Genomic DNA, 15451 nt, shown 5'->3' with positions numbered 1-15451 from the left:
TGATCCTCCACAAGGCCGATGACGCGTTGTTGTGCACGGTGTTTGCAATGACCTTAAGAGGAGCAGCGCAAGACTGGTTCCACACCTTACCATCCGAGTCGATCAGCAGCTTTAAGGAGCTGGCTTACATCTTTACCGAAGAATACACTTCTTACCGGACAATCAAGAAGAACCTTGACCACCTGTACAACCTACGCTAGAAGTCTGATGAATCCCTTCGAGGAAAGAAATCAAGGAAAGAAAGAAATCCGGGGATTATGTGCACGTGACGAAGGCCCCACAAGGAAAGAAATTAAGGCATTTTTTATAGTAACTCCTAGTGTTCCAAAGCAAGGAAGAATTAAGCATGTCATAATATCTCAATCAATGCAATCATACGGATTCATGGGGGGCCTTGGAAGGAAAGAAGTTTTAAAAGAGTTAACCTTTGGCCATTCAATGGCCAGGCCATGGGCCAACAAGTGCCCTATATAAACCTTGCTCGATGAAGACATCAAACAGACAACATCAGACAAACAAACTTACCTTTCGTCTTGCACTTTTCAAGTTTGTTTATTTTATCGTTCTTATCGCTTTTATTTCGTTCTTGCTTTACTTATCGCTTTAATTTATTTTATCGCACTTCAATTCTTGTCTTTACGTTTATATGCATATTTAGTTTACTTGCATTATTTTTACTTAAAACTCAAAAAATCACAAAAATATCCGTACGAAATCTAACCATCCTCGAGCCCGAGGAAGTGAAAGAATCTAGGGCAAGAGGAGGTTCCTTGCTTGGCCGATCAATCGTTTGTTCAGAAGTTAGAAGCGCAACACATCCATCTATTCACATTCCATTCAAGCCCAAATTCGGGGCTTGGTGGTGACACGCCCCGCATCCAAAAGAAGAAGGACCAAAAGTTCCTTCTGTCGGCCGCCCCGGCTAAAAAGAGGGAAACAGTTAGTTATGTTAAAGCTTAAAAATAATTGGGGTTAGTCATGTTAAAGCTCAAAGATTAAATTTTAAAGCTTATGTTGCCCAAATTTACTTGTAACCTTATCTTTGTGGCTAAATATAACTAGGATTTTAATGTTTCCTTCAATGGCTCTCCTAGGAAAGGTCCAGGGTTTGAGTCCTAGCATCAGTATAGTGTGTGTGAGTTTAATATACTACCGCCCCCTCTCAATAGAAAAGGTCCTAAATAATAATAATAGTAATAATAATGGGAGCTATATGAAAGTGGACCACCAAAAAATCCATGAAAATCCACATAATTCTATTCAAATTCCTTAAAAACTATGGTAAAATTCTAATAAATTCCATTAAAATCTATAGAGAATTAAAGTCAAAGTCTATGGGTTGTGTAAGAACCCAAAACAAAATATCTAAAAAGAAAGAAAATATCTAAAAAGTAAGGAAAATATCTTTTAGTGAAAAGACAATTTTGCCCTTGCATTATTTAATAGGAAAAAATTTGACTTTTTGATCGAGAAAGAATTTGGGAATTTCGCTTGCGCCATTGCGTAGAGAACGACGAAAGGAGTCCGTTGACACGAAGTGGGACCGAATCGGAGCTGTAACGAAAAAGTTATGGTCAAAAGAGTCTCAGTGGCATAACCGTAAATATTTCAAAATTGCGTCTATATAAACCCAGACTCTGCGCGAAACGGGCCGCCGACTTCCAGAAGGTGCTGGCGCCGCCTCCGAGCTCCAATGGCCACGGTACTGGTGGCGTTGGAACCGCCATCGAGTCCCCTACCTTCTCCAACCGACCTCAACCCCCGGGCCGCCCTGAGCTGGCCAGAAAATCGTGTTTTCCGACGGAGGTTCGTCCGAAGCTACCCAAACTTCCAGCTCGAAATTCTCCTTCGTTTCTCCACCAAATCGATCGAGTAAGGCACCAGGAGCCCAACAGGATTGCAAAAGTTATATAGAGGTTTTCCATAAATAAGATTTTATAAGGGATTTTATATTGATTTTATATAAAAGAGTTTTTATAAACGAGTTTATATTCCTTATTTGATCTTGAGTAAGCTTTATTGTGTTTCCGAGCATGATTAATACAGAAATAGTTCTATAAGTTGTGTGCTGCTTACTTTTACATGCTTAAGAGTTATAGAAAACAGATTTTGAGGCTTATGACAGAAGAAATAGCAGCACAACTTGAGATTTCAGTTGTTATTCAGATTTGTCTAAAGGATTTTATTTTAAAACCACCTCGTACCCATTTATTTTGGTGATTACCCAGAGTTGGACCGATGTCTACGGACATCCAGTCCGATTTCAATTTATGTCAGTGCACTTGACTTTGCCTCACGAGTTTCGGGGACGCTCGGACCGTGAGTGCCGGGATTTGCGGCTCGGCAGACTTGGTGTCCCGAGACCTGCCAGGATTGCGGCTCGGCTGACTTTATGTCCCCGAGACCTGCCGGGATTGCGGATCAGGCTGACTACGGTCCCCTGCATCCTGCCAGAGCGACTCGAGTTGACTTGGTGTCATCGAGGAATCTGCCAGAGGGACAGGTTGATCATAGTCCCCTGATTTCGCCAGTTTGCGGCTCGGGTAGCCTGCGTGACGCCCGAGACCTGCCAGGGAATTGACGGATAAGACAGGGGTACAATTAGGTGGTAATTTTTAAACGAATTTTAAGCTCTTTTATACAGTCATGACCTTCAGCTATTTTATATCAGCTTCTCTGATTTTTCAGACATTGATACATTTATATAGTTTTGTTCAGTTATACAAGGTTTGAGTACAGTACTTTTATACAAGTTTGGTTTCAGTGTTTTATACAAGCTTTGGTTTCAGAGCTTTTGAATAAAATTTATCGAGCTTGGTTATGATTTACATGGAATGTATGTATTCAGTTTATTTAACAATTTTTATAGTAGGGGTTATTATGATTGATCAACTGTTTTCAAGAATTCTTATATTTGGTCCACTCACATCTTCTAACTGTTTTCACCCCCAGGCCGTAGAAGTACGCGGGATCCACCACCGGGCCAATTATAGATTCTGCACCAAGGTAGAGTTTTGTAGAAAATCCTTGAAACCTTGAAAACTTTAGAGTATACTCCGATATCTAGTATTAGTGGAAAAATGGAGCTGAGATTTATTACCTGAGATGTTTTGGCTGTTGGATTGGTTTTACTGATTGTGTAACAGGTGGAAAAATTTTGGGATTAGTCAAAATACTGGGGAGACTCTGCCGAATTTTCGGCAGAAGTCTAAGGGAGAGTTTAAAAAGAAATTGAAGTAAGAAGGGTAAAAAGGTCATTTGTGCCCGACATTCGTCAGGTGTCGGACACGTACAGGACTTGGCTCGAATTCCAAAGTGGAAATTGGGTCGGGTCCTGTCAGGTTGTCTATGAAAATCAATTAAAATCCACTAAAAACTATGATATTGTTATAAATTAAAGAGAAATTGGAGAGGAAATTGAGATAGAGAAAGCATAGAAATCTGACTTGGAGACCACAAATGATATGGAATATGTCTCGTTAAAAACCTTGCCAGTAAAAACCCAGTGGGACAAAAACTGGTCGAAGGGAAAAAGAGTACATAACCATGTATAACATAAAATGATGTGTGCGACACTGCCACGTTAAAACCTTGCCAGGAAAAACCCAGTGGGATAAAAACCTGGGCGAAGGAAAAAGAGTACAGTGTGTAAAGGTCTTTATTGACAGCACACTCCCCCTGATGCTTGGCAAAATTTCTTTAAGCCATACTGTTGATCAGCTTTCTGAATATCATAGTTGACACTGCTTCTGTTAGTCAATCTTAAGCGACACTGCCTCGTTAAAACCTTACCAGGAAAAAACCCAGTGGGATAAAAACCTAGATGAAGGAAAAAAAAAAGAGTACAGTGTATAAAGATCTTTATTAAAACCACGCTCCCTTTGATGAATATCTCCCCCTGAAAACTTCATGACTAGCTTTTTCCAGTAAGCGACCATAGAAATTTTCATAGTATCATCCCAAAGTGGTGGTGATGGAGCTGAGCCCTATCTGGAAAATATGATGTCCGGTCCAATATACTTCCGAAAAATCATTAAAGTATCCAACGGATAATCCTCATAAAAATACTTCAATACTTTCTTAGTATAAGCAAGAATCTCGTTGGCATAATGCTCGATCTTTAAGTCGAGATAAATATTTCTTGAACTCTTCAGAAGCTTTAATGTGTTGCAAACACATTATAATCCATGTACTCACTGAGACAATTTATGCACATTAGTATTGAGTACAGATTTTGTGCTTCAAGCACATGTCCTTCAGGGACTTGTTTCATGCAATTTTAATCCTTTCCAGGATTTTGTTTAAAGGGATTAAACTTTATGAAACATTATATAGCTTTAACCCAGCTATTTATACATCTTTAGGGAATCACTTCTGGTGATATGCTCCGTGCATTTAATAACCCTTAAAGATAACATGTTGGTCTCCGTAATTATGCAATAAGGGGGCATAATTGAATTTGTAAATATGGAGAAAACCCAACATTCCTTGTGTTCTGCCAGAAACATTGTATCATACAAAGTAGGTATATTCCCTTTTCTTCCGAACACCCAAGTATAACTTTCAATATTAAAAAATTTTGGGGTTCGTACTGTGGGTTGTTCTTTCACGTTCATTCTTATCTATAATGGAATTGCCTCATTCCATTTTGGCCAATGATATTGTCGACATTTAATAATTGAACGTGGTTCCAATCAACACAGCCCATTGATGATTTGAGTAGCTACTCCAAAATCAAAATTTGTCATTCATCAATTCATGATCCCACCATTCTCATGTGCATGCGCATGCATCAATTATAAGCATTTCTTTGCTTTTGGGTACCCAAGCCACTTCAGGGGGCTTTTATGGTGTGAGACTGTGGATTATAACCTCCAATGGAGCGTTATTTTACAGTAGGGCGTGAATAATCTCCATTTAGGGAGTTGGAACATTTAGAAACCATATATCTGTCATGCTGCAGGCATGCCACAGATTAATACATACATGTCAATTAAGTTCTGGGACCTTAACCCGTATTATGGGACTTTAACCCATATAATTTGCTAGCATTAGGCGTGCACAATATCAATATTGACATGTTAAAGGATTGTCCTTTTGGGACTTCAATCCATATCATTTGCTACGCAACAGACGTGCATCATATTGATCACTGCTATACCCATATTATGTTCTTATGGGACTTTAATCTGTGCAGTGTATTATCAATGTATCCAACTTGCAATCTGAAAACTTTGCCTTTATAATTCATGGATACATACAAGCCATTTTTTTGGAACGGACTTATCTCCCCATTTGGTTACCTTTCAAAATAAAATATCAAATGAGTATATAAGCATAAAATAACACAAGTATTGCTTACATCCTTAGGTGGGAGAAACTTTTCTCAAGTATCATTCAAGCTCGTATCAGCCCAGTAAATGTAGTGCTTGATGATCTAGTTATATCCTGCAAAAGCAAAAGTCACAATTCTTCTCTTGTCAAAAACAAATAACCCTCAGAGTTAGGATCACTGCATGGATTCTTTCTTCGGATGTTCATTCAAAAAAAATAAAATCCCTTATGAACAGAGAGTTATAAAAAGAAAGAAAAGATACAAAAATTGTGATATTCATTGCAAGGTAAGGTAAGCAATCAGGGAAGGGAGCTGGTGGGAGCAGACAACAAGTTCAGCAATCAAAGAAGGAAGCTGGTGGGAGCAGAAAACAAGCTCTCAATTCTCCTAGTCTAGAAGGACCTCAGGAGATTAGAGCATAAGGCCGCCTTCACAGTTCCTTGATGTAGCAGAATCATGAGCAGGGATAGTCTTGCTTCCTGAATGGATGATCAGGGATAGTCTTGCTTCTTGGGCATATTAAGTGCTTACTGATAAGAAAAACAAGTAGATATCGCATCACTAGGTATGGAGTAAATTGGATGTCTTCTGCAAAGGAAATTTCGTTAGTAACACATTTATATACAAATACAATGAATAGATAGAACCGATGAATTTCAATTTAACCATAGGAAAAATTGCGAGATTCTCGGGATACTTTTGAAAAAGTAGCTCCGTGAAATCCGTAAAGCAAGATCGGCTTTGACGAAAATAACACTTGAAAGCGCCGAAAGTGCGGACATGCATTATCAGAGGCCACGTGAAGTTTTGGACTCTGGGAAAGAAAAAGATAATATGGGGATTCGAGAAGATATTGGGATCCTGGAAATGTTGCCACATTTTCGTCTATAGATATTGCCTTAGCAAAACTTGATTTGAGCAACTGCTTGGGCATATTAAGTGCTTACTGATAAGAAAAACAAGTAGATATCGCATCACTAGGTATGGAGTAAACTGGATGTCTTCTGCAAAGGAAATTTCGTTAGTAACACATTTATATACAAATACAATGAATAGATAGAACCGGTGAATTTCAATTTAACCATAGGAAAAATTGCGAGATTCTCAGGATACTTTTGAAAAAGTAGCTCCGTGAAATCCATAAAGCAAGATCGGCTTTGACGAAAATAACACTTGAAAGCGCCGAAAGTGCCAACAGGCATTATCAGAGGCCACGTGAAGTTTTGGACTTTGGGAAAGAAAAAGATAATATGGGGATTCGAGAAGATATTGGGATCCTGGAAATGTTGCCACATTTTCGTCTATAGATATTGCCTTAGCAAAACTTGATTGGAGCAACTGCGTTTCAATTCAACTTCCTTCATTTTCTGAAACTTTAGTTTTGTAAGACTTTCTTCCAAGCCTTCTTAAAATGGCTTCCTCTTCTTCCTGCCCAAATTATTTCAATTTAAATGATGCTCCCACCCCAACCAGTGACGCCAAAGTTTGGCGTCCATCCTTTGTATCCCAAAATCGTCATCTCACAGTTAATGATTCTGTGATGATGAATGATGCTACTGCTGTCATGGTAGCTAGGAATTTTATTATTCCAATGGATGAAATGTTGTTGGCAGGGAGGTCTGAGGAAGAGGCTATTGATGACTCAATGGCTTTTAGCATTCAGAGTGCTGCTTCTGTTTCTAATATGGCTGATCGTTTGCGTGCTAGAGCAAACGAGGTTGAGAGGCTAACAACTGAAAATTCGTCTCTTCAAAGAATGCTTCATGAGTCTCAACAGGAGGTTGAGAAACTTAAAGGAGAGAATAATTCCTTGTTGAAACTGGTGAGTTCATACTCTGTTGATACACTGAGAAGGCTAGACATGCTGCAAGTCTCAAATGAAAGAATTTTGGAAGACCATCAGAGGCTCATGGCTAGGCTTAAGAGGCACCGTCCTCTTCCTTCATAGGCTTCCAGAACATAATGTAATTTTATAGATTTTACAGGGCCTGCACCTTCATTGCAGGTGGAAAAAATCTATCTATTATATGCTACTTTCCTGTTATAATAATTGCGCACGTTCTTAAACTTGCACATGTGGTTTTTGCGTCTTTTCAAAATGACGGTTTGGAACCTTGTGCCTTATAGGTTCAAATAACCACATTGTCTCTCCCAAATTTCATATTTTATCGCATGGTAGCCCGGAACTTTTGGCCTGAGCTAAACACAAACTCAGAATTTATTTGCCCTTTTCAAATGGACATGAAATATGAATTAAGTAAAAGCCACGATAATATCGCAATATAGTAGTGAAGAACATTAACCACTATATACCCACAACTTCAAGTTTTAGGATCTCTGATATATTTGGATCCATGGGCTTCCGGCCCAGATATAACAAAATATGTGGGAAGCCTCAATTCATCATTTGAAGTTTATACTGATATTATCCATTTCACAGTATATTCTTAACAACCGGAATTCACAAAATATATTTCTTCCTTGAGGTGTCGATTATAACAAAATCGAACTTTATTAAATTCATCATTTTCTTATGCCAAAGAAATATGTGGTGTATCACAATTTGCAATAATACCTCAAGGGCTGTCCTTTTGATTGTTGGAACTTTAGGTTCTCAACACTGTTAGATTTTGAACTTCAGGCCAAAATCACATATTCTCATGGTATGGACATTCTTACAATTTTATGTACATATTTCGGGACTTCAAACCCTTACATAATTGTCCATATTTTGAGGAACTTCTGGCATCTCATTTAATTGCTCATCCATGAGTTTAAGGAACTGCAGGTTCCTTTTTGTATATAGTGACGGTTTACCCAAAATGGTTAATATTTATGCATACGTCACTATTCATGTGAATAGTACTGTTCATCAAGTCATGAATACGTATATATTCATGTGTACAGTACATTTGCCAGTACAGTTTTCATCCATGTGTACGGCACTATGAACCAATACGGTACTGTTACATCATTAAGGAACCCCAGGTCCTTATTTACATGTCATGGATCAAAGACCCTCAAGTCCAATCACATGTTTACAAATATAGTACCGGAGAGACTGCCAGCTCTCATATTAATATCATCATACAGCATAATTAATCCATAAAATAAGTTGCTGGTAAATAAATTACTGGTATGGACGATAAACCCGCACCATACTTTAAATAAATGTAAATGTGCGGTAAATAAATTCGTAAATTAAATTGCTTGCTGTATGGACGTTAATCCCGCACCATACCTTAAATAAAATTAAATGTGCGGTAAAGTAAACGTGCTTGTATGGGCACTAATTCTGCTCCATACATTTGAATAAAAATAAAGGCGTGGACGATAAACCCGCACCACCCTTTTAAATAGATTCTGATGTTTCTCATTCATTCATTTCTGTCTACTACAACAAAGGAGGAAGCCCACTTATATACAAATTCTGTTGGCTTCCTGTGAATATGCAATGACTTATGCAATGACATGGATTCCACACAATACTTTCATTATGATGTTCTTCAATCAATTAGGTAGTGGGCTCTACCATTTTGGGATCCATCTTTGACTTTACAACAGATATAAGTCTAACAAGCTCCCTCAAAATGCATATACAATTAGAGTCAAAGTCCATGTGTAGTCCATAAAACTAACTCAAATCAGTTGAAATCTCAATTGAGTGCACTCCATACTGACTTAAGAAATCAGTTGGACATTTTACCCATTCCTAGACATGAAACTATAAATATACCCTACACTATTTAAAACATAGAAACACACCCAAAATAAACCCAAAAATCAACAATTGTATATTTTTTAATTTAATTAATAAGATGAAATATCTTTATTACCCTTTTTAGCATTAAATTAGTGTTGGGCTTGTGTTGGGCTTGTTTTAAGTTATCGTACCTATTATGCAAATGAAATATAGTTGTTAGCTTCCAGTAAATGGTATGAACAGTTGTTAAACTGTTCATACCTTGCAATTGAGTTGATTTCTATGACATAGTATTAACAGGGTACTTCCATGACATAGTATTAACAGATTTTTCAGAAATGGTATTAACAATGTTTTTGCAAAGGATATCGGATATCTTGCTGGGCTTTTATGGGTTTTTTGTATGAAATGGTATTAACAATGTTTTTCTATGAAATGATATTAACATTGTACTTCTATGACATGATATTAACAATGTATTTCTATGACATGGTATTAACAATACACTTCTATGACATGGTATTAACAATGCACTTCGGGCTTGCTGGGCTTATTTTGGGTTTTTTTTGAGTTTTTTGTATTGGGCTTGTTTTAAGTTAATAAATGGCAGAGATGTAATTTATAGGAACTTCAACACTCATTTATTAGATAGTAAATGATTTTTGGGTGTGTTTCTAAAGTCTATTCCATATAGGGTTTTTTTATAATTTCATGTCCTATTTTGGGTATATTACTAAAGCTCCCTAAAAAAAATCAGGCCCAAATTGTGTCGGTGGAATTATGTGGCTGTACTGGTAGTCCGCAGCCCGCATGCCCTACAACATCCAAGGATTGACGAGCCAGTGTCTGAAACAGAATCTCTACTCGCTATCTCTAGTCCATCTTTGTCAAGAACAAAACCCTACAAATGTAAGGCTGGCCAAGTGGCCATGCAATTTCCAAAGAGAGAAAGTGAGGGCATTGGAGACAGCCTGAACATGTTCTTCTATATAATTGGCCCCATATCTTATCTTTTCTTTCTACAACTAATAAAGGCCGGTCTTGAGATTTTGATAGGGTATTTATTATTTCAATTTGTGGTTGTGAAAGTAGATGGGATATTGAATGTTGGTGTTGACATTAGACAAGCCTTTAACACAAGCAGGTTTTGAAGTCGAGTCCTGAATAGAAGTTGAGGCCCTACAAACCGACACAACTAGAAACGTCTTTGTGTCAACAATTTGCTCACTCTGTATATAACATTTGTTATACATATAGAGTGCTGCTATTTCTACCCACCTGTCCTATTTTTTCACCCACTATGTAAATTTGAAAAATTAAAATCCTACTTTTCCACCCACCATTATTCCTAAAATACCCTTTAATTATTAATTCGACCAAACACCATCAACTCCAAGTTAAAAACATAAAAATTTTAACCCCAAAAAAAAAAAAAAAACATTCTTCATCTTCTTCATGTGTTTTCAACATCACGACCTTACCCTACCATATTAATATTCTCATCAACCCCTTAGCAGTACTGGTGGCTTCACGACCGCGACACCACCACCACAACAACATACAACCAACAAGACTACAAAGGATTTTTAATTGAAGTGATATTATATGGAATAAGGACCCGTATGTGGGTTAATCAGACTAAAAAATCTTTAAAATGGAATAAAATTAAAGGACAATTTGGCCTCTATTATCAACACCTACCAACCCTGACACAATATTAAAGGTGGAGTTGAGAATTTGAATTGAATTTTTTTTTAAAAAAAACTTTTCAAAGGATTGGGATGGGTAGATCAATACTCGCTGAATTTAGTTGAAGCCAGGAAAATGGAAAGAATATGGAGAGTAAAAGAAAAAATTTATTTTTTTTTTAAAATTTGTTTTATTTTTAGGGTTTTAGAAGTCATTTTACATAGGAATTGTCTTTAAAGTTTTTAAAATAAGGTGGGTGGAAAAATATGAGGTAGGTAAAAATAGCAGCACTGTACATATATTATATACATGAAAAAAAAATTGGGACCCCTACAAAATTAGGGGCAAAAAATTGAGACTCCTAAAAAATTAGGAGCCCTGTACAGTGGCACCACTTGCACACCCTCAGGCCACCCCTAATAATTATTTCAACTTCTGTATCTTTATAACCAAACCCACAAGGAACCACAATCTCTCAAGCCAAGCAACCCTTGAGAGAGGCGATGAGGTATGTTTTCTTTTTTACTTCAAACGGTGGTCATAAATTTTGGTAGTGTGTTGTGGGTCTTCTTTGAGGTTTCGAATTCATTCTGCAGAAAATGCTGAATTGGAAAATGGTTGGTTTGTTTGCTTGTCTTTCAGAACCTAACTAAAGTTTCCTTCTGCACTCAACAAGAAAGCCTCAACTTTTCTTCTTCTGCCGCTGCAAGATCTGCATATTTCCTGTCTTTTGGTACTCTTTCTGTCTCTCTCTCTCTTTGATTTTTTTATATATCTCAAACTGTGTATTCTGTGGGTTTTAACGGCTAGGATTTGATTTCTGCGCATGCATTTTCTCTGAAACAAAAGATGAGGTTCCCTCGTTTGAATATCTTCAGTCCTTGGTGTATGTTTTTTTTTTTTTGGCTCTGTTTGGTTTTACATAAACGTAAGGAAATGTAGGAAATTAACTGCTCAAATCCTGTACCCTTTTAAAGAATGGAAAAGAAAGCATAAATTGACCAATTGCAACATCCCTAAGTTTTCTTCATTTTCTTGTAGGGCTGCCACAGTAAAAACCGAACCGACCGATTATCAATAGATATTTTTTATTATAATCCGAAAATCTAAAACTTAAAAAAGATGGGTTGTTTTTGGTAAAAATTGAAAAGAAAAATATATATATATTGGGATCATTAATGACAGTCCCGATCTCTTGGACCACAGGAGTCCAAGAGATTGTGGTCACCCACCGTTGGATATTAATCCAATGGTTCAAAATGATATATATAAATGCGATATGACATAAATGATTATTACCCGATTCAAGTCAACCGTTGAATTTACATCCAACGGTGAGTGACCATAAATCTCTTGGACTACAGGGGTCCAAGAGATCAGGACTATCATTAATGAATCGAATACTACCAACATTACCGAAGAATATACCGAAATATATTCAAGTATTTACTGAATTATTAATATATAGAATAATAAAGAATAATGCTATTCTTATTACATTTGTATACCACATCTTTATACCATCTTATGTGGCAACTGCGATGAACAGCCACATCAATTAAAATTATTAAATATTTTCTTTTCTTTTATGATTTATTCCAGTATTTGTTTTTTTAATTGCCTTAATTAAAATACACTTCATTGATTTAATTGATGTGGCATATAATATGGAAATGTCACATCATGTGGTATAGAAATGTGGGATAAAAATGTGGTAAGTGTAGCATTACTCATAATAAATTATTTATGCTGGAAGAAATCCCAAATTCAAATTCCTCACTCTCATTGATAATAAAACATCATTGTTATATGAGTATCATTAAATGCACATTTGACATTGCTTATTTAGGGCCATAAGTGATTATTTAAAAAAATTTGAAAACCCATCATGTTTAGTAAGAAATTAAAAAAATCACTTATTGTGAATAATTGTTGTGAGAGAAAGCAATTAGGAAAAGTTGGCATAGAGATGCTTTCATTTTCTAATTATGCGACAATCACTTTGGAGAGGCACTAGGGTTTAAAGGTGAAATTTATCATATTCTTGATTTTCGTAGGGGTGTTCAACCGATGGGTCATAAAGAGCTATTTAATCATGCACTCTCTTCCCTTTGAAGTGTTATTGAACGCACTTTTGGAATCTGAAAAAAGTATTTTACGAGACATGCCTAGTTATCCTTTTGCAAAACAAGTAAAATAGTTATTGCAACTATGACACTTTATAACTTTATGACCTATTTAATCATGCACTCTCTTCCCTTTGAAGTGTTATTGAACGCACTTTTGGAATCTGAAAAAAGTATTTTACGAGACATGCCTAGTTATCCTTTTGCAAAACAAGTAAAATAGTTATTGCAACTATGACACTTCATAACTATACAAGAAGACATGTCAAATGTGATTGTACCAACATTGCTAACTTTTACTTCTTTTGTCAGCAATTAGAGGTTTTTCATTTTTATTCAAATTGTTTAATCTTCAGATATATTTTAAATGATGTGACATGCTTAGAATAAAAAACCAAGCAATAATATCGCTCTTTATCAAGAAAAAAGAATAATAAAAGCCAAGCAAATCCTAGCAAAGAAAAACTAAGTTGAGGATTTTGATCCATCCCAAAAAAACTGTAGCCTCATTTTTTGTTTATTCCTTATCCTAAAAATCGTAGTCCGATTTCAATTGCTTAAATGTCATTTTCATTGTTTGTTATAAGTTATAACCTCATATCAATGGGTTACCCTATGACAATGTGTGTGTAAGAAAACTCCATCACTCGTATAAAATAAAATTAAAAAGTTAACCTAATTATTCAATTGAAATTTTCAACAGAGTGTTGTACAATCAGTGTCAACTAAGATGACTTCGGGCGACTGCAAGGTCAATCCATTGGGTTGTAATGGAGGCATGAACAAGGCCAAGCCCTTTAAAATGTTTGTGGGTTATGATCAACGTGAAGACATTGCATATGAGGTTTGTCGACACTCAATATTGAAGAGATCTTCAATCCCAGTTGAGATCATACCACTTAAGCAATCTGATCTGAGAAAGGAAGGCCTATATTGGCGTGAAAGAGGCCAACTGGAGAGCACAGAGTTTTCTTTTACTCGGTTCTTGACTCCATATTTGGCCAACTATGAAGGTTGGGCAGTGTTTGTGGATTGTGATTTTCTTTACCTCGCTGACATTAAGGAGCTAAGAGATTTGGTTGATGAGAAATATGCCATCATGTGTGTTCAACATGATTACACCCCAAAGGAGACAACAAAAATGGATGGAGCATTGCAAACTGTGTACCCTAGGAAGAATTGGTCTTCCATGGTGTTGTACAATTGTGAACATCCCAAAAACCGGGTCTTGACGCGGGAGGTTGTGAACACACAAACCGGCGCTTTTCTTCATAGGTTTCAGTGGCTTGAGGATGAAGAAATTGGGTCCATTCCATTTGTTTGGAATTTTCTTGAGGGACATAACCAAGTTGTTGAAGGTAATCCCCGGACTTTCCCTAAGGCAATACACTACACTCGGGGAGGACCATGGTTTGAGGCTTGGAAAAATTGCGAGTTTGCACACCTGTGGTTGAATGAAATGGAGACGTACCTGCAGGAAACGAAGAAGAAAGTCGAAAATTAGGAAGAATTAGCAGGTAGTGTAGCATTTGAAGTTTGAGATTCATTGTTGGAGTTGTTATAAAATAAATGAAGCCCACATAGGTAAAATTAGGTGGGAATTAGTGGAGATAAAGCTAGTAGGTATTAGTCAAAAGATGGGATAATGATGTTGGGGATAAATCATTATGTCTCCATTAAGAGCCATTTGCTTTGCCTATAAATAGGCATTATATTTGCTTGTAAACACACATAGAAAAGAGGAAGAGAAGGAAGAATGAGGGTGAGTGAGTTGAGAGGAAAGAGCAAGAGAGAAATTCTCCAAGAGAGAAAATTTAGTGAGCCATACATATTGTAAACACTAAAGTTGTAGCCCTATTATTTTACATAGTGAAAAGTTACTGCTGCTGCTCTCCGAGGACGTAGGCATAGCCGAACCTCGTTAAATGCTGTGTCTCATCTACTTTACGTGCAGCTCAATATTCGCACATATTCCAGTTCATTTTATAACACGTTATCAGCACGAGAAGCTCTCAGGTATAATTTTTGTGCTGCACTATTATCTATACTACTCACGCCTTTACTTTTATTTAAATGTATGGAGCAGAATTAGTGCACATACAAGCACGTTTACTTTATCGCAAATTTACTTTTACTTAAAGTATGATGTGGAATTAACCCTCATACTTTATGAAATTACTTTACTGTACATTATTTACTGTATGGTGTAGGTTTATTACCCATACAACAATATCTATTTAAAAGGGTGGTGCGGGTTTATCGTCCACGCCTTTACTTTTATTTAAATGTATGGAGCAGAATTAGTGCCCATACAAGCACATTTACTTTATCGCAAATTTACTTTTACTTAAAGTATGATGTGGAATTAACCCTCATACTTTATGAATTTATTTTACCGCACATTTATTTTTATTAAAAGTATGATGTGGAATTAACCCTCATACTTTATGAATTTACTTTACCGCACATTTACTTTAATTAAAAGTATGATGTGGAATTAACCCTCATACTTTATGAATTTACTTTACCGCACATTTACTTTTATTAAAGGTATGGTGCGTCCATCTGACAATCAATTTACACTATTTACTTTATTTA

General features: G+C 36.5%; 1 protein-coding gene across 2 annotated transcripts in view; it reads left to right on the top strand.

The window, feature by feature from the left end:
* The first annotated feature begins 11120 nt into the window (after positions 1–11120).
* The window catches only part of LOC117619668 (protein CDI-like), a 9222-nt gene continuing 4891 nt past the window's right edge, over positions 11121–15451 (top strand). The window contains exons 1-3 of one of the 2 annotated variants that reach the window (XM_034349669.1): positions 11121–11235; positions 11370–11460; positions 13557–14370. In XM_034349669.1, the coding sequence (XP_034205560.1) occupies positions 13584–14357 (774 nt within the window). In that variant the 5' untranslated portion in view covers positions 11121–11235; positions 11370–11460; positions 13557–13583 and the 3' untranslated portion in view covers positions 14358–14370. Of the gene's footprint in view, positions 11236–11317; positions 11461–13556; positions 14371–15451 lie in introns of those variants that run through there. The other variant, XM_034349670.1, reaches the window with a different exon arrangement.

Source organism: Prunus dulcis, chromosome 2 (assembly GCF_902201215.1).
Source record: "Prunus dulcis chromosome 2, ALMONDv2, whole genome shotgun sequence".
NCBI classification, from domain to species: Eukaryota; Viridiplantae; Streptophyta; class Magnoliopsida; order Rosales; family Rosaceae; genus Prunus; species Prunus dulcis.
The sequence above is the reverse complement of the archived record's forward strand: the minus strand, read 5'-3'. Positions and strand labels throughout refer to the sequence as shown.